Source organism: Schistocerca serialis, chromosome 4 (assembly GCF_023864345.2).
Source record: "Schistocerca serialis cubense isolate TAMUIC-IGC-003099 chromosome 4, iqSchSeri2.2, whole genome shotgun sequence".
Lineage (NCBI taxonomy): Eukaryota > Metazoa > Arthropoda > Insecta > Orthoptera > Acrididae > Schistocerca > Schistocerca serialis.
The window spans coordinates 38,240,882-38,267,992 of NC_064641.1; the positions used below are offsets into that span (position 1 = coordinate 38,240,882).

Consider the following 27,111-nt stretch of genomic DNA (forward strand, 5'->3'; position numbering starts at 1 on the left):
AGGAGGTCAGAACACATTCTGACCTCCTTGATGCAGTGTCATGGAGCTTGGCCTCTCAACAACTTTGGCATGTGTGGCAGGAGCAACAGCTGTCAGCTTATGTTATGTGGCAGATGGACACCAGTCACCTGCAGTACTCACTTGGCTCACACAATGTTGTTAAATAAATAACATCCTCGTGAAAGAAAGAATGAATGAAATACATTAAATAATTGCTCATAAAAACAAAACACAGTCAATTAGGCACTGCCTGTGACTGCGCCAGAAGTAGGAGTACAAGGTGAGGGAGTAAAGTAATGGAACTGATTTTTATCTATCACAGTTTTTATTTTTTTCAAAGAATAATATCGTCCCCTTCAAAGTAGTTCTCTTCAGCACCAATACACAGGCGAAGTTGTTCCCAGTCCTGGTAGCAGCAACGAAAGGTCTCAAGTGATAGGGCCTTTAACATGTCACTCACATTCTTTTGAACGTTCTCCAGAGTCCAAAACGTGTGTCCTTTTAAGACATTTTTCAGTTTCAGGTAAAGGAAAGAGTCACAAGGACTCAGATCAGGTGACTGGGGGGGGGTGGGGGGGGCGGCGGCTGTGGAACAACAGGAAGGCCCTTTTGAGGTCAAAAATTCCATGATGGAATTGGCCGTGTGACATGGGCCAGTGTCATTACGCAGTGTCCAGTTGTCTGCAATGTCTGGTCTCACCCTTTTCCTGAGCCTTTCAAGGATATCTTTGTAAAACACTTTGTTGACAAGGTTGTCCTGGAAGAACAGATTATTTATGCATGATACCCTATTGCCAAAAACGCAATTCAGCATTGTTTTAATCTTTGATTCGCTCATTCGAGCTTTTTTCACTCAAGAAAATGTCTCAAAGTGCCACTCCTCACTTTGGCTCCTTGTCTCAGTATCATACTAAAAAACCCAGGATTCACCATCTGTGATAACACGCCTGAACCTTTTTATCATTCCTCTCAAGATTATCAATGCACACGTTTCTTTGACTGTCCTTCTGCTCTGCTATAAGGTTTATCGACCCATTTTGGCATAGACCTTTTGAATGTGCAAAACTTTGGTCAAAATTTGACATATGGTGAAAGTGTAAGTTTAACAGCTCATCCATCATCCTTATTGTTAAACGTGAATCCGATCTCTCAAGAGCACACAAATGTTCGACGTTTTCAGTGGTTTTTGAAGTTCAAGTCTCCCTGAGAAAGGTTCCTCTTTAACATGTTCTCAGCTTTCCAAAAATGTTTTGTGCCAGTCAAAAACTTGAGCTCTTGATAAGGAATGGTCTCCATATGCTGTTTCAACATTTCAGTGTTCATACCAATGGATTCCCCAACTTTAACACAGAACTTGATGGCATAACGTTGCTCTAAATACCCACACACACACACACACACACACACACACACACACACACACAACTTCACTAATGGTTGCTCTCCAAAAGTCACATGATGATTCTATAGAGCTGAAACTCTGCCTGAGCATCTGAAAGGGATGAACACACAAGTCTACACATGTAGAAAAACACAGGTTGCCATATCATCTTCAGTGTTGTCATTCTCATTAGTTTTTACACACCTAGTATGAACACTAGTGTCTGCGATTTTGTGACACTACACAACCTTCCCAAATTCTTCAGAATCAATCTTCAAGTGACTTCAATTGCCAAAGTTTCATCTGTAAATATAAGACAATCCCCATATTAGTCTTTTACGTAATGTAAAAATATTGACTTCACCGGCAGTAGTTTAATCTGTGAATGTAAGACAACCTCGTATTTTCGAACATGAAGTTGGGGAAAAAATCTTAATTTGTAGTTGGGCAAATATGACATCATTTATTACTTACTTTATCAAAAATGGAAGTGTCTCAGACTAAATAAAATGCCTAAATAAGAATCTAAATAATCTTGAAGTAAAGAAGACCTCTTGCCGAATACTAGAAGCATTGAGCCATCAACAAAAAAGAATGAAAACTCTGCTTGCTTTTGGGTGAAACCTGTAATGAGCTAAGAGTACACGCTCAGGCACACGCACAAGCACACACTTACTATATTCATCTAAGAGTCTGCTACTTTTATTTCTCAAGCAACATAGTTACATGTAGCATGTAACACTAGTTACTACAAACACACTGTTGGAAAGCATAGGTTATGGAAAACATACCACTTACTGTTAGTTATGCACGAATGAAACATTGTAATGTTGTTTACTGAATTTACTCTCTCCCTATGAATGTAATTATATTCAAAGCAACCATCACTGTGTTGCTGTTGGATCCCAACCAAAAAATGTGAAATTCATGAACAAATATTTTCAAGGGATACCCCATTCATCAGACAAGCAAAATGGAAATAGAAAACAAAGCAGAACTCTCATCTTCTAGGTTGGGATATTAATCCGTTACTGATCTCAGTACAGTATGGAAACTCGGGCTGATAAGGCACATACCAAGAGACAAAGTAAGAGGCCATTGCCAATTTATATCATTTCTACACTTTCATAGAGAGATATATGATGCAGTTTACAGTTTAATTACAAGCAACACTATCAGCTTACATGACTTAAAACAATTTTTTTCTTACTTGAAAAATAAATAGCAAAAGCAAAATAATTTCAAGTCTTCCAGAGTTACTTATGTTTCAGTAAAAGAGCATAAGAAAACACAGACAGCAGGAAAGAACCCTTCAAAAAGAAAATGAGTGTTGGAAATTATGGGCAAGCAGGGTCGCAGGGTCGCGCGCGCGCGGTTGTGTGTGTGCGTGTGTGTGTGTGTGTGTGTGTGTGTGTGTGTGTAAGGAATGAGGTGGGGGGTGTAGGGGGTGATAACAACACATGACAGGAGTAACAAAACAAAGGGTGTAGGTCATTTAATTTTCATCCTATGTTATAAGGAAAAAAAGTATAGAATGTTTAGGAACTATCCTTTTTACTTCCTAAGACGTGTACAGGAGATGTACCGTTTTCATGCCAATGAAATAAACATGTAAAACACCATGCTATAATCTGTCATATTTGTTTGGTGACAGAACAACAATAATTTAATCTCTTTCTTTTACTTATTACAATTATAGCCAACTATCAAAAGTGGCAATAATGCATGATGCTATCCTTCATTACAGTAACGGAGCAGAATGTGACAACTCACCTGTTTCACAAGGTGTGCTAGACGATCATTCCAAGTTCTGATTGACAACACATGAAATGTTTTAGTGCCCAACAGTAGCAGCTGGCTTCCAAAGCTGACTACAGAATTATAGCAGGCATGTTCCCCTGCTAAGGCCTGGAAAGTGAACAAATTAAAATTAACAATGCAGGAACAATAAATGAAATATACGAGAACTACTAATGTTTGTGGGGAAAAATCATTTCAGTTTTGTACTGTCATAAGTAGGAACTTCTTTACTTGTCGTAAACTGACATTAAGGGCTTAGTTTCACGTACCTCCATACATTTTCTTGCAGAAATTATGCCAGAAATCAGTTACTAGTATTTACTCTGTTTCATGTCAAAAACTGGGAATTAGTAGTTTTGAACCTTTGAGCTTCATATATGTATGGAAGTATACATTTCATGGATTTCTTGTACATTCCACTGACAACAACAAAGCAGAAATGAGTTATAATGTGTACTGGATCAGGAGAAACAGTTACCAAACCTCGTTCATATATGGTAAAACAACAGTGACTAGTAGTCATGTGTAACCACTGCTAACTGGGTAAGTGCAATTTACAAACCAAAATGTTGGAGGTCCAATCAAAAATTGGTCCTAGAATTTTTCTCTCACTTATCACTCTGCCAATGATTTGTTAATGTGAAAATGGTACATTGCACTGTGGTTCAGAGTGCACATTAAACAGTATGTCAACCTGTAAGAAAAGGGCTGTCAGTCAAAGATTGGAGGAAGCCAAGAGCATAGCATCTCCATGAAGACTGCATCCAGTAAAGCACAGTGGTGTTCAAACCCATCTACTGGTTGAGGACAACTTAGCTCTTTCAGTTACAGTCTTCATTTTTCCCAAAAAACATTATATATGCTTATTTGGCTTATATTGATAGGAATGTGGAATGCATCATTTCCTGACCATTTCAAACAATGTTCCTCCAGTTGCGTTTCTGCCCTGAGATGAAGTGTACTGTATTTATTACAAAACTGGGGGCTCTGGATTTGTTTTTTGAAAGTAACACTTCTTCTCACCCAAACTTCCAAGTAAATTTTATCACATTTATGATGTTGTTATACACAGTTTGAGAATGTAACAGTTTCAAGCTATAGAGTACACAAAATGTCAGACATTGTGGTTGTTGGAAAATAGCATACCAATGCTTTGCTGACATTTCCACCAGTTGCAAGACCCTTGAAGTGTGCTGTTGCGTATACCAGGCCAACAGCTGATAGGTCCAGAACCTCTAGCTCCTCATGTGACCGAACATCCACGAGATGCAGCTGCTCCAGTGTGTCCAAAACAGCCAGGGTGCGTGTATTCAGCCAGTGCAGACTCAGTAATTGGTAACCGACACTCAAGCGCTGTAGTGCCACAAACCGTACTTTGCTTTTATTGTCTACAGAAACCTGTAAAAAAGCATAAACTGCATACGGTTAATATGTAATGAAGTTATATGAACACTGACTGGAAAAATACTGACAGAAGTTCTGAAGATTCAGTGTAATGTTACAAAACTGTGTGAAAGTTGTGACACCTTGTGTAATAATGAGACGAATACTTTATCATCACTAAAGCTCCAGAACAGAAACAAGGATTAACAAGAAGAACTGTTCAAGGTCTGCTACAGCTTTCATTTGTGGCTTTGCCCTTTTATTCTCGTGGTGCAACAAATCACTAAGTACAACTTCAAAAGAAACTGAATACTCAGTTTTGATGACTGATTGACGAATACATACCTTCTGCATTGGCTGCATCATAGCTTTCACGTCGGATGCATTAAAGAAATTTTGCAAAACCAAAATCAAGTGGCTTAGCCAGATTCTGAATTAGTATTGTCTCAAAGAAGAGAAAACACTTCACAATTTACAACACGTCACCCAGTACCACTTGAAGGAAACATATATAACATGCTCATTTTTCAGCAGAAAACAATGAAAGAACACTTTTATATATAAAGTAAGTCTAAAACTATTTAACAATATTATGACGAAGATAGTTGCTACTTACCAAATAGCGGAGATGCTGAGTCACTATATGGTGAGTAGCAACTATCCTTTCCATAATATTGTTACATTCCATCCTGGATTTTTGATTGTCTAAAACTATTTAGTCTTTCTGAAAGATAAACAATTGTCTTAGGTTCTCACTGAAGTTGACCTTATTTCTTACAACTATTGAGAGTGACCTGTTTTGAGACACTATGTGAAAGAAATGCATCCTTAACTACCTCGTCTGCTGCTTTCATCAACAACTACTTTGATCAAACGGCATTTCCACAATAAATCACTATTTGCTTCAGAATACCGAGTAAGTGTAACTGACACTTGCAAAAGAAGGAAACTTTTACACATTTTACTTTATTAACATACAAATATTTCTTTAAGTACAGATATTTCTCTCTAAAAAGTACACAGATTTTTGTTTAAGTAATAAGCAATATCCACTGGTTACATGATTCCATGTTACGCGATAATTTTAATGTTTCACCAGGACTAGCGTGCGCGCGCGCGCCCACACACACACACACACACACACACACACACACACACACACACTTTAGCTGTTCAGATTTCTCATTTTATCTTAGACTAACAATCTTTGTTGAGAACAAATAATAACCCAGAAATACTTTCCTATTATAAACAGTACTGTAACATATTACAAAAAGTTATAAAAATCCAGCATTATGCACATCTCATCTGAAATTGACAGATCATATAATAAAATCAAACCAACAGGGAATATTCTTAAAAAAGAGACAGGAAAAGAAGCCTTAGGAAATGACACTATTGCTGTTAAACAGACTGGAAACATTGTAAAAGACTGTTCATGTGCAGCAGATATTTTTAGTAATTACCTTTTTTAAAAAAAAAAAAAGGGAAGTGAGGAGACTGATGCAAATATTCAGAACAAAAAGCAAAGCAGTATGCTGAAGAAGCAATACAGAGGACATTTAGTGAAATAAAAGTTAATCTCACATCTCTACTGAAATAAGGGAGAGGATCATGACTTTTAAAATCAAAAGTTCATATAGGATGGGTAATATCTCCAGCAAGGCACTAAAATGTTGTAAGGCTATAATAAGTAATTTTCTTCGCCATGTATGTAAAGCAGCATTAACTCACAGTGATTTCCCAAGAAGATTGAAATATGCTATTGTTAGGCCTCTATAAAGAAAAAAGGCAACTCCAAAGATGTCAATACTGCTGCCCAGTGCCAATACTCATGTTCAGAAAAAACATAACACCTTGAGCAACTAGAGATGGGACATTCATACTCGCAGGACATGTACATTAATACATTCTGCAGAAATCATGAGCATTTGAACCATGTTGGCCCCATGGGTTCAAAGTCAACATTGATATCACGACGCAACACCACTTACTGGTAAAATGTGCCTGCAGCTGTCATTGTCACTATAAACTGAAGGTAATGGATCAGTGTGGTTGGAGCAGACATGCAGGATGCCTCACAGTCATAGGCACGAACTGTACCATCAAGTCAGTGAGTTTAAAAGAGAACGCATTATTGGCATGTGAGTATGTGATTCATCCATCCAGAAACATGGTTCATCCAGTTTTGTCCTGTTACAAATACTCCACTTCCTATTAACGTAGTACACTAACAAGAAATAATACACATGTTAGAAAAATACAGCTCTTACGTATGCATACTGATGAAAACAAATTGGGAAAAACATATAGCAGATTTGCTAAAATCTGTTAGTTTTGCTGTAAGAATAATTGCCAATTTTTGGGATATAGAGGTCTTTAAGTTAAAGTATTTTGCGTATTTTCATTAGCTGATGCCTCATGTTATAATATTTTGGGGGTAACTCCTTGCTTAGGTTAAAAGTATTCATTGCACACAAGAAAAGGATTCCAATTATTTACAGAAGTTCCCACATGTAGATCTTGGAGGTATGTGTTTAAGGAACTGGGAATATTAACCACAGCCTCATGCTACATTTATTCACTTATGAAATTTGTTATCAACTATCTATCCAAGTTTGATACGCTATGTGATCGAAAGTATCTGGACACCTGGCTGAAAATGACAAGTTCGTAGCGTCCTCCATCGGTAATGCTGGAATTCAATATGGTGTTGGCCCACCCTTAGCCTTGATGACAGCTTCCACTCTCACAGGCACACGTTCAGTCAGTTGCTGGAAGGTTTCTTGGGGAATGGCTGCCCATTCTTCATGGAGTGCTGCACTGAGGTGAGGTATCGATGTCGGTCGGTGAGGCCTGGCATGAAGTCGGCGTTCCAAAACATCCCAAAGGTGTTCTATAGCATTCAAGTCAGGATTCTGTGCAGGACATTTCAGGGATGTTATTGACATGTAATCACTCCACCACAGGCCATGAATTATTAAGAGGTGCTTGATCGTGTTGAAACATGCAATTGCCATCCCTGAATGGCTCTTCAACAGTGGGAAGCAGGAAGATGCTTAAAACATCAATGTAGGACTGTGCTGTGATAGTGCCATATCCACACCATGCCATCAGATGGCCACATTGTGTACCGTGATCCGTCACTCCACACAACGTTTTCCCACTGTTCAAACATCCAATGTTTATGCTTCTTACACCAAGTGAGGCATCATTCGGCATTTACCGGTGTGATGTGGGGCTTATGAGCAGTTGCTCAACCATGAAATCTAAGTTTTCTCACCTCCTGCCTAACTGTCATAGTACTTGTAGTGGATCCTGATGCAGTTTGGAATTCCTGTGTGGTGGTCTGGATGGATGTCTGCATATTACACATTACGACCCTCTTTGACTGTCGGCAGTCTCTGTCAGTCAACAGATGAAGTCAGCCTGTACGCTTCTGTGCTGCACGTGTCCCTTCACATTTCCACTTCACTATCACATCAGGCACAGTGGACCTAGGGATGCTTAGGAGTGTGGAAATCTTGCATACAGACATATGACACAAGTGACACCCAATCACCTGACCACGTTCAAAGTCCGTGAGTTCCGTGTAGCACCCCATCCTGCTCTCTCATGATGGCTAATGACTACTGAGGTCGCTACTGTGGAGTACCTGGCAGTAGGTGGCAGCACAATGCACCTAATATGAAGAACATATGTTTTTGGTGGTGTCTGGATACTTTTGATCACATAGTGTAGTGACAGAGATGTTCATGAATGCAACACTAGAAGGGAAAATGATCTGCATTACCCTAATCCAAATTTGGCACAGGAAGGGGTGAAATATGCAGCTACAAAAGTCTTAATAGCCAGAATGTAGCCATACACAAGGTGTGATAAATATACAACATACAGCTATACAACCTCCTGTCGCGCTGCCGCATGTTGGGAGGTTGGTACTGGAATGCAGCAGACATTGAAAGTTCAAGAGCAGCAGTCACCATTTGTTTCATCCTTAGGTCTGTTTCAGTTTGCTTTTGAGCCTTAGCTGTAGAGGATATTGTTCTGCAGTAGTGCCATGAGCATGGTGAACTTCAAAATTGAGTAGCACATTAACCCAAATTCCCCGTGAAATTAAAAAGGTCACCAATGGAATGTTTTTATATGTTAAAGGATGTGTCTAGTGATAATGCTAGGTCACATGCATGAGTTTTTGAATGGCACGAACTGTTTTCAGACGGTCACAAAGAGGTTGAAGATAATGAACTTTCCAGTTGATCTGCGAGTTCTGGGAATGAGGCACACATTCAGAAGATTAATGAAACTATGTGGAATGACCAACATCTGAGCATTCCGGATATCACATACATGGTGAGCACGTAAAGAAGATAGTAAGACAAATTTTGGATGACGAATTAAACATGACCAAAGTTTATGCAAAACTGGTTCTGAAAAACCTCTCTCAGGAACAAAGCTGTCATTGGAAGAACGTCTGCTCTGATGTCATGGAACAAATCAATGGGAAACCGGACTTGGTCACGTGTTACGATGGTACTGGGCACTACGCACTATAGATTGTATAGTTTGGCTCGAGCACCAATGTGCTACAGCACGAAAAAATATATATATTTGTTACACTCAACTCTCAGCTTGAGCAGCCCAGCTGGTCTCAATGTTTGCCTATGTTTTTCGTCATAGGGTGCCAGCTCACACTTGTCGTAAACTCAATTTTCAAGATGAAATAAAATATAAAAAAAAATTCAGGCAGGTATTGTGGTGAAATTTAAAAATATTGAGTCACTCACATTTATTTATAATTTGAACAAGTAGTTTATTTCAATTTTTCCACAAACAGTCAAATATATATCACATAGAAGAAGGTGTAATTAGATGAATGACGAACACTAACTTCACTTAATGAAGGTTTATTCAGCACTTGCACATACAAGAGTGCGGAGCGAACTGCCTCCGGCCAGAACACATAAGGTATGTGTACAGTTACAGAACATTCCAGTATAATGATTCTTGACATTTGTGGATACTTCTAGAATGTACTCGAACCGAATACAGAAATTAAAATTTTACAGTTCAAGTGAGTTTTGAACTCACAATCCTCCCTGCAACAGCCTAGCATCATAACCACTACACCACAGTGACTGTGCTACTCAGCTCCTTCTGCGACAATATTGACTTAACACACAAAATGCAGTCTGAGGGGCTTTTAGGTAATGGCAGCTGCTGATAACTGATGCTACAACACTTCACTATAAAATTCATATGTCGCGATCACGGCACTGTTCACAGTTCACAAAATACACTGCTGTCTGCTGCCCTAAACCACTATATTGCGCTAAACTTGATCGTTTTCGAACGTCGCTACATACATACTTGTCCCCAATCATGGCTACCAACCCAATACCAGCCCCAGATGAGCGGCACATCTGGCTCTTAGCGTCGCTCAAACTCAACTGCCCTCACAGATGGCCACCCTATGCACCCCTCGAAATGACTGCCTAAGTCAAAACAATGTTTGACAAAAAATTTATGAATATTCTAAAACTAAACACGAAACACATACGATACATTAAAAAAATATGGAAATTTTCTGGGCAATAACAATCTTGAGTACAATTTTTTTTTTGTATCTGCCTTCATTTTTTCACAGATAATGTTCTTGTGGTGTGATTTTGCTTTTCCCGGATTTATGATACTGAACATAAATAAGCAAATAAAGATACATACTTATTAATACATACTAAATAAAAATACCTACCTCTTTAGAGTTTAGAATGCTGCCGCTAGTTTTGTCTATTTATTTATTACCAAAAACACAGTTTCTCTCAGTTGAATCCCATATTCCGACCTCTCATTAAAAAATGGTACATATTCTGCTAAATCCACTACGATTGCTTGATGCAGTTCTACTAGCCACATCCATGAACACTTTGTTCATATTAATCAGCCAAAGCATTGCTGAGATATTAGCTTCTGAACTTTCATAAATTGACAATTTTTAAGACAACAGTAACTTTTAAACTATTATATATTTTTGTGGTGCATCTACATAATTTAGCTTTACATATTTTTCTGTCCATGAGTGCCAACTCGCACCTCCGTGTCACTCTTAGCACGCATACATTTTCTGATCTGCTGATCTTCTGATCATGACAAGCAATCGGGTACACATGCCGCTATAGTGGCTACAGCACATGTATGGGATAAAACGCAAATGTCAGACTTCGAAAATTCCTGATCGTTAGCGTCAGTCGAGAACTGCTAGTCGTACATCGCAAACCTGGGGCTCAAGGATGCAACAGTTTTGTTTGTATAAGTAATGATTTTGTTAAGAAGGCGTCAGTCTTCATGCAGCCGCACACGCAGCAGCATTGACCACTCACGGTGAAAATGCCACGTTATTATAGGAGAAGAAGGCGTGCCTGCCCAACTGTCTATAAAACAACAGACAATATTACTACCAAGACCAAGAACTACGTAGGTGCACAAGTCATCCTGCACAGTCCATCAGTTTTCTGTGGTGGAGTTCTGAACTTTACCCTTAGCAACAATGAAGCCAATCAAAAAGGTAATGGCTGGGCTACCGTTGCTTTAGTATGTGGACTTAAAGTCAATAAAGTGGCAGGACTGGAGTCGTTCAACAGCCGTGACGTCATCGCTTATTGGACGTTTCAGATTGTGGAAGTGTACGATAGAGATATAGGTAAATCTTATTACCTGTCGTCCATGCCTTTGGTTCTCACGACAAGGAATCATCACAAGATAAATGAATCTGAAGCTGTGTCAGTGTGGGTTAAAGGTGTTGACAACTGTAAAAAAAATACTGTCACTGGCAATCTCACTCATTAATATAGAAATTAAATAAAGTATTCCTATCCTTTATCCCTACCAAAAAAACTACAATTATCTTACTTCATTAACGAGCGTATGGCATCAGCCACATGGGATGCACTCTGTGCAAGCATTGACCTCAGTGATTACGCAACCACTTCTCGCTCTGTTTACAAACGTGACAAGAAAGCAGGTACGCATAAATTTTTCTCTGGCATATAAATTTCTCCAAGTGCAAAAACATTGGCATATGCACTCCTGCCAAGCTTCTGCTCAGGTTTCTCCAAGGCCACGTAAACGCTAGCCTCTTGCCATGGCCCCCTTAGCAACCGCCAGCCACGTGCTCTGCGGCGGGAAACTGCCACTCTAATCTCCATCCACAGCTTGTACAGTGTGTCATCACATCTGGTGAAACATGGATCTTCCAGTACGACCCAGAAACAAAGCACCAACTGATGCCCTGGAAGACTCCCACATTGCCAAGAATGAAAAAAAGCACTAACGAGAATGTCCATACTGAAGGCGATGGTGATTTATTTGTTTTTGTTATCAGGGGCATTATCAAGATTGAATAGATGCCTGACAGTCAAATCATTAATCAGGGATACTACAAAGAAGTCCTAATCAAACTGGCAGAAAGAGTAAGGAAGAAACGACTCAATATGTGGAAGACCAATGCTTGGATTCTGTGTCTGGAAAATGCATCAGCCCACAATGCCGTTTTGTGAACCAACAATCAAATTCCTACACTCTAACATCCTTTGCATTCGCAAGATCTAACTCCCTGTGACTTATCTGTTCCCAGAGTGAAAATTGCATTGAAGGGAGCATATTGAAGAGGTACAAGAAAAAATGGCAGAGTTGTTAAAGAGAGTGACAAAGGATGACCTACAACATTTCTTTGAACAATAGAAGATTCATGTGCAGTGGTGTATGGATAGGGGGGGGCAGGCATATGTTGAAGAGGATAAAAATTAGTTCTAAATTTGTTTGCAATAAATCACATTTCTGATAGTAGTTTCATTATTTACTTGCCACACCTCCACAATATTTTTTTATTTTCATTTTTAGTTGTGTAGATGCTCTAGCAAACACTTACATACACATTAGGTCATGTTCTACAGGAGAGCAATCAACAGAGAGAGATCTATTGCTTTTCAATGTGACATGCCCTCAGTTAGTACCTACGATGTAGTGTCGTCTTACAAGTGAGGTTCCATGTCAAAGTTGGTATCTCATGACAGCACCACAAACTAAAGACCAAACTGCCAGATGCAGCCACAAATGAAAGATGGCGATGAAGACACGCCCTCAGGACATTCCGTACACCGCTGTTGCAGGAAGTCTATTTATATCACAGTGCAGTGCCACACACCACACTCTTTGACAGCCAGTGTGATAGCATCAGCACCCTGGTTCACATTAAAGGAACAGACTTGTGTCATTAGTCAGATCAGTGCAGCAATTTCAGAGTTAAATGTAAAGTGATACTTGACTGTTATTCAAGGCAAGAACTAAACTGTTATCATTGTGACCCGAAATTGTATTAAATGTAATTCGTCCATCATAGGGACATGGGTGTTGGTTGGTTGGTTGGTTTGGGGTGTAAGGGGATCAAACTACACTGTCACCAGTCCCTTTTTCCTGATGCAAGCAAGGCTCAAGGTACAAAAACACCCAAAGCACGTTTTAGAAAGTAAAAGGGGGGGAAAAGGAATAGGGAACCACACCAAAAAAGAAAACGAATGGAATGAACAGAAAATGGGAAAAAATACACCACAAAGAAAAGTAGAAGGAGGTATTAAAACCATAGAGCAGATGGTCTGGGCTGGCTGATCACAATAATAAGAGAGGATGAGCCAGCCACTCTGCAACACATTAAAATGTCTACCCCAAAAAGACAAGGCGAGATGAACACATGTAGGGAAATGACGACCACCAAGACAAACAAATGCAAAGAAAGTGTAACAGAGTTAAAATGGAGGGAGGGTGGTGGCCTTGGAGAGAAGGCTAAATCCCCACCCTTATATGGTACAATGAAAAACCACCCCCATGAATAAAATGTAAAACTAAATCTGCTGTTGAGGCATTGTTGCCCAACACCGAAGGTAGGGTGCTGGGAAGGTTGAAAGTCTGCTGCAGAGGGGCTAAAAGTGGGCAGTCCAGCAACATGTGGATGACTGTCATTTGGGAGTCACAGCGACACAGAAGTGGGTCCTCAGGACAGAGGAGGTAACCATGTACTAGCCACATATGGCCAATGCAGAACTGGCAGAGAACCACAGAGTCACTGCGAGGGGCCCGCACGAGCACGAGAAATGGTTGCCAGCTCTGCAGTGAAAACACTGCAGCCATCTTGCAAGGAGTGCTGTTCAATATGTCATCCATGAACATATGCGAAGCCAACATGACCATCAGACATTGAGCCATCTGTGTAAACCACTTCATGGTCCTAGTACATGTCAAGAATCGAGAGGAAGTGCCATCGGAGAGCCATGGGGTTAACTGAGTTCTTAGGACCACATGAAAGGTCCAGGTGAAGCTTCAACCTAAGTGTACGCCACGGAGGTGTACATGAATGGACCTCGAGTAAGCCCTGACCTGTGCCTTCAATGCGGGAGATGAACTGCCGTGGGTGCGAAAAGGAGATGGTAATTTGGATGCTCAGGATAACTACGAATATGTGAAACATAACTAGCGAGCAGGGAGGGACTCCAGCCTCCACCAGGACACTGGTAACCAGACTCATCCTAAAAGCTCCCATTGCCAGTCGAATGCCACAGTGGTGCACTGGGTCGAGTAAACACAACACTGTGGGCTCCGGCTGAACCACAAACCAGACTCCCACAGTCAAGGCGGGATTGAACAGGGGCTCTGTAGTGCTGCAGCAGCATAGAGCAATTTGCAGCCCAGTTGGTGTTACTCAGGCAGTGGAGGGCATTGAGGTGCTGCCAGCAATTCCACTTCAGCTGACAAAGATGAGGAAGCCACATCAATAGAGCATTGAAAATCAGTACTAAGACTCAATATGTCTCCACTACAGTGAGTGGATCATCATTAAGGTGAACTTCTGGTCCCGGATGAACGGTACGACACCGACATAAGCGCATGACACATGACTCTGTGGGTGAAAACTGGAAGCCGTGGGCTAGAGCCTATGACTGCACCTTGTGAATGGCTCCCTGTAGGTGCAGCTCAGCAACACCAGTACTGGAGGAGCAGTATGAAATGCAGAAGTTGTCTGCATACAGGGAAGGTGAGACAGACAGCCTGACAGCTGCTGCTAGACCGTTAATGGCTACTAAAAATAGAGCCCTGCAGGACCCCATTCTCCTGGATATGGGGGAACTGCGGGAGGCACCAACTAGGGCACGGAAAGTATGGAGCGAAAAGAAATTTTGGATAAAAATTGGGAGCGGGCCCCACAGACCTCACTCATGTAATGTGGCAAGGATATGATGTCGCCAGGTCGTGTCTTAAGCTTTTCGTAAATCAAAAAAGGTGGCACCAAGGTGTTGGCATCTGGAAAAGGCTGTTCGAATGGCAGACTCGAGGGAAACTAGATTATCAGTGATAGAGTAACCCTGGCGGAAACTGCCCTGGTGTGGAGCCAGTGGGCCCTGTGACTCCAGGACCCAACACCGCTGCCAGCTTACCATACGTTCCAACAGCTTACAAAGAACGTTGGCGAGGCTGATGGGCCGATAGCTATCCACATCAAGTGGGGATTTGCCGGGCTTGAGCATTGGAATGAAGGTGCTCTCTTGCCATTGCGATGGAAAGACGCCATGACACCAGATCCGGTTGAAGATGACGAGGAGATGTCACTTGTACTTGGATGAGAGATGTTTGATCATCTGATTGTGGATCCGATCTGGAGCAAGAGCTGTGACAGGGCAATGTGCAGGGATGCTGAGGAGCTCCCACTCCATAAATGGGGCATTATAGGGTTCACTGTGACGTTCAGTGAATGAGAGGGCTTTCCTTTCCATCCGCCTTTTGAGGTGGCGAAATGCTGGGGGATAATTCTCCGACGCGAAGGCTCGAGCACAGTACTCAGCAAAGTGCTAGGCTATTGCGTTTGCGTCGGTAGGTAACACACCACTGATGTTAATGCCAGTGACACCTTCGGGGTCTGGTACCCACAAACATGTCTGATCTTAGTCCAGACTTGGGAAGGTGACGTATGGCACCCAATGGTCGAGACTTACCTCTCGCAAAATTCCTGTTTCCGTCTTTTTGTGAGCTGGCGAAAGTTGGCACAGAACTGTTAAGCTATTAGGTGCTCTAGGGAAGGGTGCCACTTATGTCGCTGTAGAGCTTGCCGACGCTCTTTAATGGCCTCAGTGATTTCTGGCGACCACCAAGGTACTGACTTTCGCCAGGGGCACCCTAAAGATCAAGGGGTCGCGTTTTCCGCCACAGAAACGATAGATTTAGTTACCTGCTCAACTACCACATTGATGGTACCATGTCGGGGAGATTCAATGGTGACAGCAGAGGTGAAAGCTTCCCAGTCTGCCTGGTTTAAAGCCCATCTTGATAGACGTCTGGGGAATGGCACTGGGGGAGTGACAGGAAGATGGGAAAGTGGTCACTACCACACAAGTCATCATGGGCTCTCCAGTGAACAGACGGGTGAAGTTATGGGATGTAGAGGGATAAATCAATGGCCGAGTAAGTGCCATGAGCCACACTGAAATGTATGGGGGCCCCAGTAATTAAGAGGCAGAGGTTGAGTTGAGACAGTGAAGTTTCAACATATCTACCTCGGCCAGTAGGCACAGTGCCACCCCACAAGGGGTTATGGGTGTTAAAACCTCCTAAAGGTAGGAAAGGTTAAGGGAGTTGGCGAATCAGTGCAGCCAATGTGTTCAGGGGTACTGCACCATCTGGAGGAAGATATACATAGCAAACTTACTTCCTGTGTCGTCCTTACCCTGACAGCCACAGCTTCAAGAGGGGTTTGAAGGGGCACAAGTTCACTGCATACCGAGTTCAGGACACAGACACAAACTTCACCTGACACACTATTATAGTCGCTATGGTTCTTATAACATCCACGGAGGGCAGGGTCCACATTGCCAGGAACCAGGTTTCCTGGAGGGCAATGCAGAAAGCAGATGTGAAGCTTAACAGTTGTCATAGCTCAGCCAGGTGGTGGAAAAACCTGTAGCAATTCCACTGGAGGATGACATTATCATGAGGTTGGGAAGGCATGAAGTGCACAAGGAGGCAGATTATGCATCAGGGTCACCTGCTGCCACTGATTGAGTATTTGTATCCATTCTTATTGTGGATGAGGCATCAGTGAGATCCAGATCCTCAGGGGACACTAAGATCTCCGCCTCATCAGGTACAGAATTGCTAGGGAGCAGTGGTGTTGGGGCCACCGGAGGGTCCTTTTTCTTAGCACACTTCTTTGTTTGCTTGCCCTCTTGCTTCTCTTTAGGGGCTTGCTGGGAGGACTTCTCCGAAGTAGCTTCAGGCACGGTGGAAGACTGAAGCTTTTTGTCCAGCAGCTTTTGGCTCCTTTAGCCACTGATGAGGATCCACTGTGGCATTAGTGTAGACTTTGGGAGGGTGTGGGAGAGTGGGTCCCAAGGGAGCACTTCTGCATGAGAGGAGCTGGAGGAGGCTGTTGCTTCTCCGGCTGGGGGAGGGGACCGATGTCCCCTGTGTTTGGGAAGTAGGTACTTTGGGAGCACTGGAAGGAGATTTTCCCCTACCACCAAGGGGGCAGATGTATTCTGGAGGCCTGGAGGGACCACTGTTCATGGCACAGAGTGCGGTAAGACTGGTACTTGCAACGGTGATGGTAACATAGCTGCAGCATATGTGGATGTCAACCGAACGGGGTGTAATCGTTCAAATTTACGTTTAGCCTCTTGGTAAGTCAACTGGTTCAGGGTCTTTTACTCCATGATTTTCCACTCCTTTTGGAGTACAGTGTAGTCTGGCGAGCTGGAGGAGTGCTGCTCTCCACAGTTGATACAAGTGGGAGGAGGTGGACATGGAGTATCTGGATGCACTGGACGTCCGCAGTCTCGACATGTGGCATTGGAATTGCAGCGGGAAGACATGTGCCCAAATTTCCAGCACTTAAAGTGCCACTGAGGGGGAGGGACGTATGGTTTAACGTCACAATGGTAAACCATCACCTTGACCTTTTCAGGCAATGAATCACCCTCAAAGGCCAAGATGAAGGCAATGGTAGTAACCCTGTTGTCTTCGGGTCCCCTGTAAATGCACCAGATGAAATTAACACCCTGCTGTTCTAGACTGGCATGGAGCTCATTGTCAGACCGCAAGAGGAGGTCGCGATGGAAAATAAACTCCTGGACCATGTTGATGCTTTTATTGGGAGTGACAGAAACAGGAATATCACCCAGCCGGTCACAAGTGAGTAACACCTGGGATTGGGCTGGGGATGCTGTCTGAATCAAGACTGCACCACTTCTCATCTTAGACAGCGCTGTCACTTCCCCAAACTTATCCTCAAGATGTTCAACAAAAAATTTGAGGTTTAGTAAGTAGATAGGAGTCCCTGTCCATTCTGCTACAGACTAAATACCGAGGCGAATAGGGCTCTCTTCTTTCTGTAGCCCTATGTTTCTCCCATGGTGTAGCGTGGGAGGGAAATGATTTAGGTTCATATCTGTCAGCATTGTACTCGATCTTGCCCTTCTTAGAGGCTGCTGGCACTGTACGGTCACCAGCAATAGATGACAGTCAATTTCATTGCGGGTCATCTGCTCTGATGCCACCCACTCCGAACAGCGGTTCTCCCAGCCACAGCAAAGGCCACCTGGCATGATGGCCATTGCCGGCAGTCCTGATGCCCCAGGAAGACAGGTATCTGCTCCTTTGACATATGTGGGGAGTTTACAGCTCGGGTATCAGCAGTGCGATCCCTGTGTTGTCAGGAGGCTACCACCATATTGGTACATGACGGCCCCACCACAACGGACTGGCTACAGTGCTGGATATTGGGCATAGAGAAATCCAGTATCGTCTTGGGGGCGAAAGAGGACAGGAGACAATGGAAGAAGATGACACCCCAGAAAGTGTCCTTGCCCAAGTAGTTTAATAGCAGGTGGAGATGCATAGCCATGACAAGTGGTTCAGGAGATCGAATCTAAGGACACTGGATAACTCATGCACCACGTAAGGCATCCTACCACATATGCCCGCACTTCTGTAGAATTTGGAAAGTGGCAGGTCAAACCATAAAATAGGACCTGAACCTATAGGGCTGAAAAGTGAGAGACTGCTTTTAGTTGCCTGTTACGGCAGGCAGGAATACCTCGAGTCTATTCTAACACCCGGACCCGCGGGGGGAGGAAGGGGGGGGGGGGGGGGCATGGATGTTCACCAATGTTTCATTTGCTTAATAGCAAGAAAGAAGATTAGCTGGAATATCGCACTCAACTCAAAGCTCATTTCAGCACCTACAGCATTCAAGGCACAGTGTGCATAGTATTCTTTCTGTCCACTCTTGGAGTTGATGTCTATTGCTTGTGTCTCAAGCTGTTTCCCAAAGATGTATAATACGAAGAACTGGTTAGGAATATCGATGAATGTTATAAGACACAGATTCATGTCACAGTGGCAAGATTTAAATTTTGCCATCTGAAGAAGCACCCTGAAAAGTCATTAAAATAGTGGAATGCTGAACTTAAAATGACTAAGAAGACATTGTCTGTTCAAGTGTTTTTGTGGACAAAGTTATAGTGATGTGAGGCTACATGAGGCAGTCGTGCAAAACACATCAGATATAAGCATATGGGCTGCTATCCTAGAATTTCCAGACCTGGATTTGAAAACAGTTCTGTCAAATGGTTCAAATGGCTCTGAGCACTATGGGACTTAACTACTGAGGTCATCAGGCCCCTAGAACTTAGAACTACTTAAACCTAACCAACCTAAGGACATCACACACATCCATGCCCGAGGCAGGATCCGAACCTGCGACCGTAGCGGTCACGTGGTTCCAAACTGACGCGCTTAGAACTGCACGGCCACACCGGCCGGCAAAACAGTTCTGTCAATTACAACACCTCACAGTACTGTGGAAGGAACTGAAGTTGATTTTGAGATTCTGTCTATTTCTCTTGTTTGTAGTACACAAGACAATCAGTTGTCAGCTAATGTTAAAGTGCATAAAAACAGGGCTCAGATTAAAGGTAAAATCTTTTGGTCATGTGGTACATGAGCTGTAGTTCAGAAAAAGGAGAGGAAGTCTTGTCTACAGTATTTTCCTACTCATGACAGCAAGCATGTCCTTTTTTATGAAGAACAGTGCTTCAAGTATGACAAGCAAAGTCACATCCAAATAGTCTATTTACAAGAGTGCCAGTCTAACACAAAGCCACAGCAAGTTCATGCTATGGTGACCAAGCAACTGCGACATTCACAAAGTAAGTCTCACTTTTTCACTTCATGCCAATCTTCTGCTGTAGTTCACTGAAAGTAGAAAAAACTTTTTGTCCAATTAAGAGTGACTCGCAAGACAGTTTAATTTCAATTAGACACAGGTGCATCTGTATCCCTAATCAGTAAAGACACCTATAATCTGATTGGTAGACCACAACTACAAAAGTCTACTTCTATTTTGTTTGCTTATGGCAGACAAGAAATACATGTATTATGTGTGTGCAGTTTGCCTGCAACTTTTCGTGATGTTACGAAGTGTATTTCATTCCACGTACTACATTCTAGAAACAGTGCAAACATTTTTGGCATAGACTTGTTTGATTTGTTCAATTGTACATAAAAGGCAATGTGTCACAAATCAGTGTTTCAGTGTCTCATTCCCTTGCTTCTGATTATTACAAGAAGTAAAGTGAACTTTTTGAACCAGGATTAAGAAGGGCTACAGATTTTAAGGCACACATACAATTAAAGATCATGCAAAACCACAGTTTTATCATGCTAGGCCTGTCCCCCATGCTATACACGAGCAGGCTGCAATGGACTGCGATGATGGAAAGACAATGGGGGATACAACTTGCTTCTGCAAGCCAATGGGCATCCCTCCTTGCTAATACTTAAAAAGCTGTCAGGAGGTTTACGTGTGTGCGAATGCTGCTATCGACGGTTGTGTGTGATTCATTCCCAGGCTTATTAATTTATTCTGTACCTTAAAATAGCTCATTTGGTAACTTTTTCTTAGCTGGAATTGTATTGATGTAACTTGCTGCAGTATCCTGGCCATTATTGATCATTAATGTGCAACCTTAGCATGTTGTACAGGTACTCTGCATCTGTTTGGCCTTTCTAACCGTGGCACAGTGACAAAATTATTGCACTGTCAAAGTGTTTGGTTGTATCTTGGTAGTGATTGTCCGTCACATCGCCTGGTTATTTTAACATGTTTTAATTTCTTGTTGGCTGAATGCCCAAAATTTTCCAAAATTAATTATTACTGTTTAAAGGGAGCATTTTGGTTCTTACTATCATCACCATTTGAGCATAATATGTTAATTATTCTGCAATTGTTCTCAATTCTTTGTACTGAAGTTACTCATCATTGGAGTCTCTTTATTTTATTTATTACTGGTTTACATGAGAGTTATTTGGCTATGTCTTTTTTAGCTGAAGCTGATTTAAAATTTTCAGTCATTTAAATTTTATTAATTACGGGTTTACACAAGAGTTATTTGTCTAAGTCAGGTGTGTAACTAAAGTTGGTTAGAAATTTTCAGTCATTTAAATTTTATTATTTACTGGTTTAGAGGAGTGTGTCTTATCTCTATTTTAACTGAAGCTGTTATTATTGAAGGCTGGGCTGTTTGTATTTGGTAATTTTGCTTAACTGAAGCTGTTATTACTGAAGGCCTGTCTGTTCCCTTTTAATTAAATTAAGAGCTGTATCATAATTTGGGTTAGCTGAAACTCTCATTAACCAAGGTCTACCTGTCTCTATTGCTCTGTTATTGAGATCTGATACGTTAATCTATGTTGTAATTAACTGAAATTGTGATTGTCAAAGGGCTTACTGTTTCAGAGGTATTATGTCAGCAAGTTAGTAACAGGAAATGACACATGATAGTACATGAGCCCTGAGCTTTTGCCTTATATCCCTTTATCCATAATTGTAGGTTTCACCACCTGATGGGAAGGTGCAGGCAGGATTGTTACACTGTTGTCATTAGCATGCCCTGTTGCATCATCTGCGGCTGCCACGGAAACAGTTTTTTCGTCATGTCAGATGAAATTTCAGTCACAGAACAAAGTTTTTGGCAAGAACAGGATTGGGCACATGGAGTTATCACACAAGTGCTGGGTCATTCGCCTTCCATTGTTCAAGGGTGCAAGGACTGCACTGGCATCAGCAGAAACAGCTGCAGCACTTTAATGGCAGTGACTCTGCTGCAGAATATTTGCCAACAGATCCAGCAAGCTGTTAGAATCTGCAATAGCAGTCATCTCCAGCTCTCCACCTGTCACAGTTGATGCTGTAAAGTGCAGTGCCAATGGAGATTGACGTCGGCCTTGGTCCCCCCCGCCAGAGCCGATGTATGTGGAGGCACTGCCTCTGATTAGCCACCATAGCACCCTGCAGTTCTACCTGCTGTCTTCCTGACCACAGCATCTGCATCCCTGGTTGCGGGCATGCACCCTGTGGCTGGTTTTTTTGGCCAGTTTTCCTGGTCACTCTCAAGGTGAATACCAGAGTGAGAACAGGGAGCTGCCATTGGCTGTTGCTACAGTCCCTGTACCCTCATCTATGTCTGCATTCAGGCCTGCTCCCCCCCCCCCCCCCCACGCCCTTTTCCCCCTCCACACATGCAGCACTGAATGACCATGGTGCTGAGATTTGACAGGCAGGAATGTGGTGTCATCTGAACAGTGAGGTCCCATATTAGAGTTGGTATCTCACAACAAGCCACAATCTAAAGACATTTATTGCTAGATGCAGGCATAAATGAGGGATGACGAAGACACGCCCTCAAGATGTTCTGTACACTGCTACTGGAAGTCTACTTATGTCGGAGAGCAGAACTGCTCACTTCAGTCTTTGGTAGTCAGTCTGCTAGCATAATTATCACAGTTCAGATTCTGGAGCAAGCTTGTGTCATTAGTCAGGACAGTGTTCCAAGTTCAGAATTAAATGTAAAATGATACTAGATTTTCATTCAGTGCAAGAACTTAACTGTTATCATTGAAATCTGTAATTGTATTAAATGTATATCGTCCCTCAAATGGACATGGGATATTTACCAAAGTTAGGTATTCTGTGTTAAAGTGTTTTACTAAAACTGATCAATGTCCATTATATGTTTAGCATCTTCTCAACCTCCTCTAGATGTAAATACTTAGAACTGTCATCTAGGCTTGCTACAACATATAAAATATGCCACCATGCCCTCATCTGGTTGTGTGTAACTAACTCCATAATCTCCACAATACAAAATATTCGCTACTGTAACTGTCTCATCCCCTGACAGCAATCCTGAAAAATCTTTTACTCTCTCTGGAGATATCAACAATCATCCAAAACACAAACAATGGACAGTGCCTTCATCAATTACGGGTGGCACCAAAACCGAGGGACACACTCTTCAGACAGACATCACATTACACGGTGTAAACCAATTGTCATTGGCTGGACTTAAAGGTGTAGCCCATCCCCAGAATCAATCTGCAAATGATTTGAGTTAATGTTACTACAGGTATGCTGGCTTGTTCTATTACATTGCCAATAGGTTGTTTACCTGGGCTTTATTTCGGCTGGTAGTACTGTGAGCACATTAAGATAACATTGTGTGGATTCCCAACAAAGTTCACAAATATAAATGCCAAGCAAATAAGTTTTGCCAATCCTGTGGAGTAACATGTTCCACATCTAACCACTTAGGCCAACAAAAGATGTTTGTGGGAACTGGATATGTTGTTTAGCTAGTTGTGGAACACCCTAATGTGCACACTCTGGTTTTCCATACGAGTAGATTTGGTGTAAAACACATCAGCTCAGAACATCGATGAGATGTGATGCTGTGTGCATATCCCCACCTACTGTGGGGGCCTGTTTGTGCTTTGGCATTTTGTCTTGTCTTGTCAGTACCTGGGAAGACAGAGCAAAGGGGGCTAGCAATAACGACACCACATGAACAGCTGAAGATTATGCATAGGTACAGTCAATTCTGAATAGATTGGAGCTCTCTTTCAGCACCGTCCACTGCAAAGGATAAAGAAGTTACATGCCACGAGTTAGTGGCATTGCATAGCCGGTCCAGTACACCAAATAACTTCAAGAACAGCGACAGCAAAATATCTGTAAGGTAAAAGCTGGAATACATATCAACCTGTGTTAATATACTGAATAATATACGGGGGTTAAAACTTTAATAATAGCAACTACTTATTTACAACTCGTACAAAATAGACACGTGTTTCAAAGTTCTGCTGACCTTCAAATTAGCCACCAGCATTGTGTATAACCTGTTGCTAGGGATGTGGAAAGCATAGGATACTCTTAGCAGTGCCAGTTGTGGTGACAGTTTGAGCAGCGTGGTCTATTGCCCGACGAATCTGTAGCAGTTCTGAAGCTAATGCCATCAAGTGTTTCTTTCAGATTAGAAATCTAGTTGAATTTATGAGGGCTTAAGTCAGGGGAATGCAGTAGGTGATATAGCACTTAGCAGCCCCATCAATCAACAAATCAGTGACAGCTTGTACAGTACGTGCTTGGGCATTGTCCTGAAAAATGATGGTCAGGTCCTGCAGAAAGCGTCAACACTTCTGTCTCTATGATGTTCATTTTTGGAACACAACCTACGACCAGCTTAGAGACAGAAGTGATGACACTTTCTGCAGGACCTGACCATCATTTTGCAGGACAATGCTCAAGCACGTATAGTGAAAGCTGTTACTGATTTGTTTGGCTAATGGGGTTGCTAAGTGCTATACCACCTACTGCGCTCCCCTGACTTAAGCCCTCATGAATTCAACTCTATTTCTAAACTGAAGGAAACACTTCACGGCTTTCGCTTCAGAACTGCTACAAATTTGCTGGGCAATAGACAGTGCTGCTCAAACTGTCAACACAACTGGCACTGCTAAGGGTATCCTACAACTTCCACATTGCTGGCAACGGGTTATACACGATGCTGGTGACTACTTTGAAGGTTAGTAAAACTTTGATACATGTATCTATTTTGTACGAGCTGTAAATAAGTAGTTGCCACTATTGAAGTTCCAACCCTTGTATATGTTCATGCTGCAACTTCCATTGTACTTCACCAAGATATTGAGAAATTTAAAAGTGAAAGAGAGCGGCCAAGCAGATTCCATATCACCAGAATTATTCACAGCATTCCTAATAGGAAGAAAGCAAAGAAAGAATGTGTGTTACCACAAGATTCCTGAACCACTACTTTGATGATGGCACTGTGCTCTTTTGTCTCTGTTGCAAGCAAACTTCAGTAATTAATGGAAGAACTTAATAGATTCAATTTGGAAACAGGCCTGAAACTCGCGTACAATAAGGCTGAAGTATGGTATGGTATAAGCAACATACTAAAACTGAAGTTATTTACATGCTGAAATCAGTGTGTGTTACCTGTTCTGAATAGCTGGGGTGAGATATTTTATGTAAAAGTAATTCAAAACCCGAGTGTTTCTCAGCAAGCAATGGAGAAATTCATGGTGAGAATTATGAAAAGAGACAGGAAAGAGTGGCATATTATAAAGTAAAGTCTCATGGTGCATTTTTCTGCCTCTACGTGGAGGCTAATATCATGAGCTACTGTGGGGATTTTGATGTGGTTTTTGCTAAGAGACAGACTGATTCACATGGAAGGTGTGTGTGTTCGATTTATGAATTTTTGTGCAAAACAGTTGAAATACAACGATTATTGATTAAGTATTTCTTCTGAGAAGTATTCTGGCATGTGCTATTCAAATTGTTTAAGTTATACTAGAATTCAGTTACCTAACATTGTATTTTAATCATAACTGGCCTCTAAACAAAATTACAGGTATGCTAGACAAGTCATTCAACCTTAGACGCTTAATTCTACCTGAGAGAAGCTGGGGTGGGTCATTAGTTGCAACAGTAATGATAATGAAGTTGAAGTGGGCAGGACACACAGCTAATGAATGAATCACAGATGGCCAAGGAAGTTCTTCCAAAAAGTTAGAAACGACAGAGGCCAGCCTGATGATTGAAGGTGGCCTAGGTGACATTAGAATGCATAGGTATATGTGTGTAGCTGAAGACTAATTCATGCGAAAGTTTAGAGGTGATACTTACTCTATTGTGGATGTCAAAGTGATTATGTTGATGATTCACAATAATTTCTCTCTGAAATACAAAATCTTGATTGTGTTGACAGACTGGTGTTAAGAAAAGGTAAAGATTTAAGATAGATTGGAAAGTGATGGTTTTATTTGACACCAGTGAATTGAGTGAGTGAACAAGCTGATTATACAAATTTTTACAATTGTGAAAGCTAAAGTTTCACAAGGATCATTCACAAGCGGTGTTAATTTTATGTACATTTACGACTATCTGCTTCAACAATATGATTGTTTCCATTTTGACCTCTTGTTATGTTACAACTCAGGCTCAAAACAAAATTATTCCATCTTTACATTAGTGACTACTCAAAAGCATCTATTAGTCTGCTGTCCTTACACTTTTACCAACGTTGTATTGATGCAAAGAGATGGTGGAGTACGTTTGTTGACTACATGGGTGATGTAAACATGATTTTGCTATTTTAAGTTTAAAGATGAACTTTAACCTTTTAGGCACATTAGTTTACTCAAGTCTGTATGGATTTTTTCTGTATCTCAAGTGACACATATATGGAGATATATAGCAGACACACATTTGCATACATATTGCTTAGAAGAGAGTTGTAAACATTAATTATACAGAGAAGCGACAATCTTGTAGAGTAATCATTTTGGTTCCAAAATAAACCATTTAATTTTACCTTTAGGAAGAAAGGGCTATTGGATGCATGAAATTGAGTCAAAGATTTTTGAAATTACCATCACGAAAAGGACCAATCTATAACTTTCCTTTCATTCTATAAAGCTACTTTAGATTAAAATTATTTGAATGTCAGACAGACAAGACTAGACTAGGCATATTTTCTGACAACTCAATAAAGGAAAGGAAAGAGTTACACTTTTAATATGGTCAGTCTTGGGCTTCAAGTAGAAGAAACTTGCAGGTCTCAGAGTACAGCAGCATCTACATGAGATAATCAATTCTTAATTTTAAGAAATCTTTTATTTTGATAATAGAGAGGCTAGATTATTTTTTTATGAAGACTGTGATTCCAACTTTCATCCTTTAAATCCTTTGCATTCACTATAGTTACTGGAGTTTTTAATTCTAGGTTAATAAGAGCATACTTTTATTTTATTAATAAAAGTTGATAAAGCCAAATCAGCTATTATTTTTTAGCTTTTATCTTAAACAGTTTATTATGAATCTAAAAAAATTTCACTTTTCAACCTAGAGTAGCATTATTTGGCCACAAACTCACCTGAAAGAAGTGTAAAGTTGAATCCCTTGCAAAAGCAAGTACAGGATCCACAACTCTACTGGTGTCAGCCATCTGAATTATGACAAACTGCCATGAGATTAGTGGCAGGGACACTGGACTGCTCTGCAGAGGGTGGGTGAACAGGACACGCATCCTTGGTCGAATGCTTACGACAATAACCTGGGCCACAGAACACTCATAATAATTGCT

The 27,111-nt window shown here is 41.5% G+C and overlaps 1 protein-coding gene across 1 annotated transcript in view; it reads right to left on the bottom strand.

Moving 5' to 3' along the window:
- The window catches only part of LOC126473829 (vacuolar protein sorting-associated protein 8 homolog), a 201,659-nt gene that overhangs the window by 133,683 nt on the left and 40,865 nt on the right, over positions 1 to 27,111 (bottom strand). The window contains exons 6-8 of the mRNA XM_050101150.1: positions 26,902 to 27,081; positions 4,328 to 4,579; positions 3,155 to 3,289 (exon numbers count right to left, since the gene is read on the bottom strand). Of these exons, the coding sequence (XP_049957107.1) occupies positions 3,155 to 3,289; positions 4,328 to 4,579; positions 26,902 to 27,081 (567 nt within the window). The remainder of the gene's footprint in view (positions 1 to 3,154; positions 3,290 to 4,327; positions 4,580 to 26,901; positions 27,082 to 27,111) is intronic.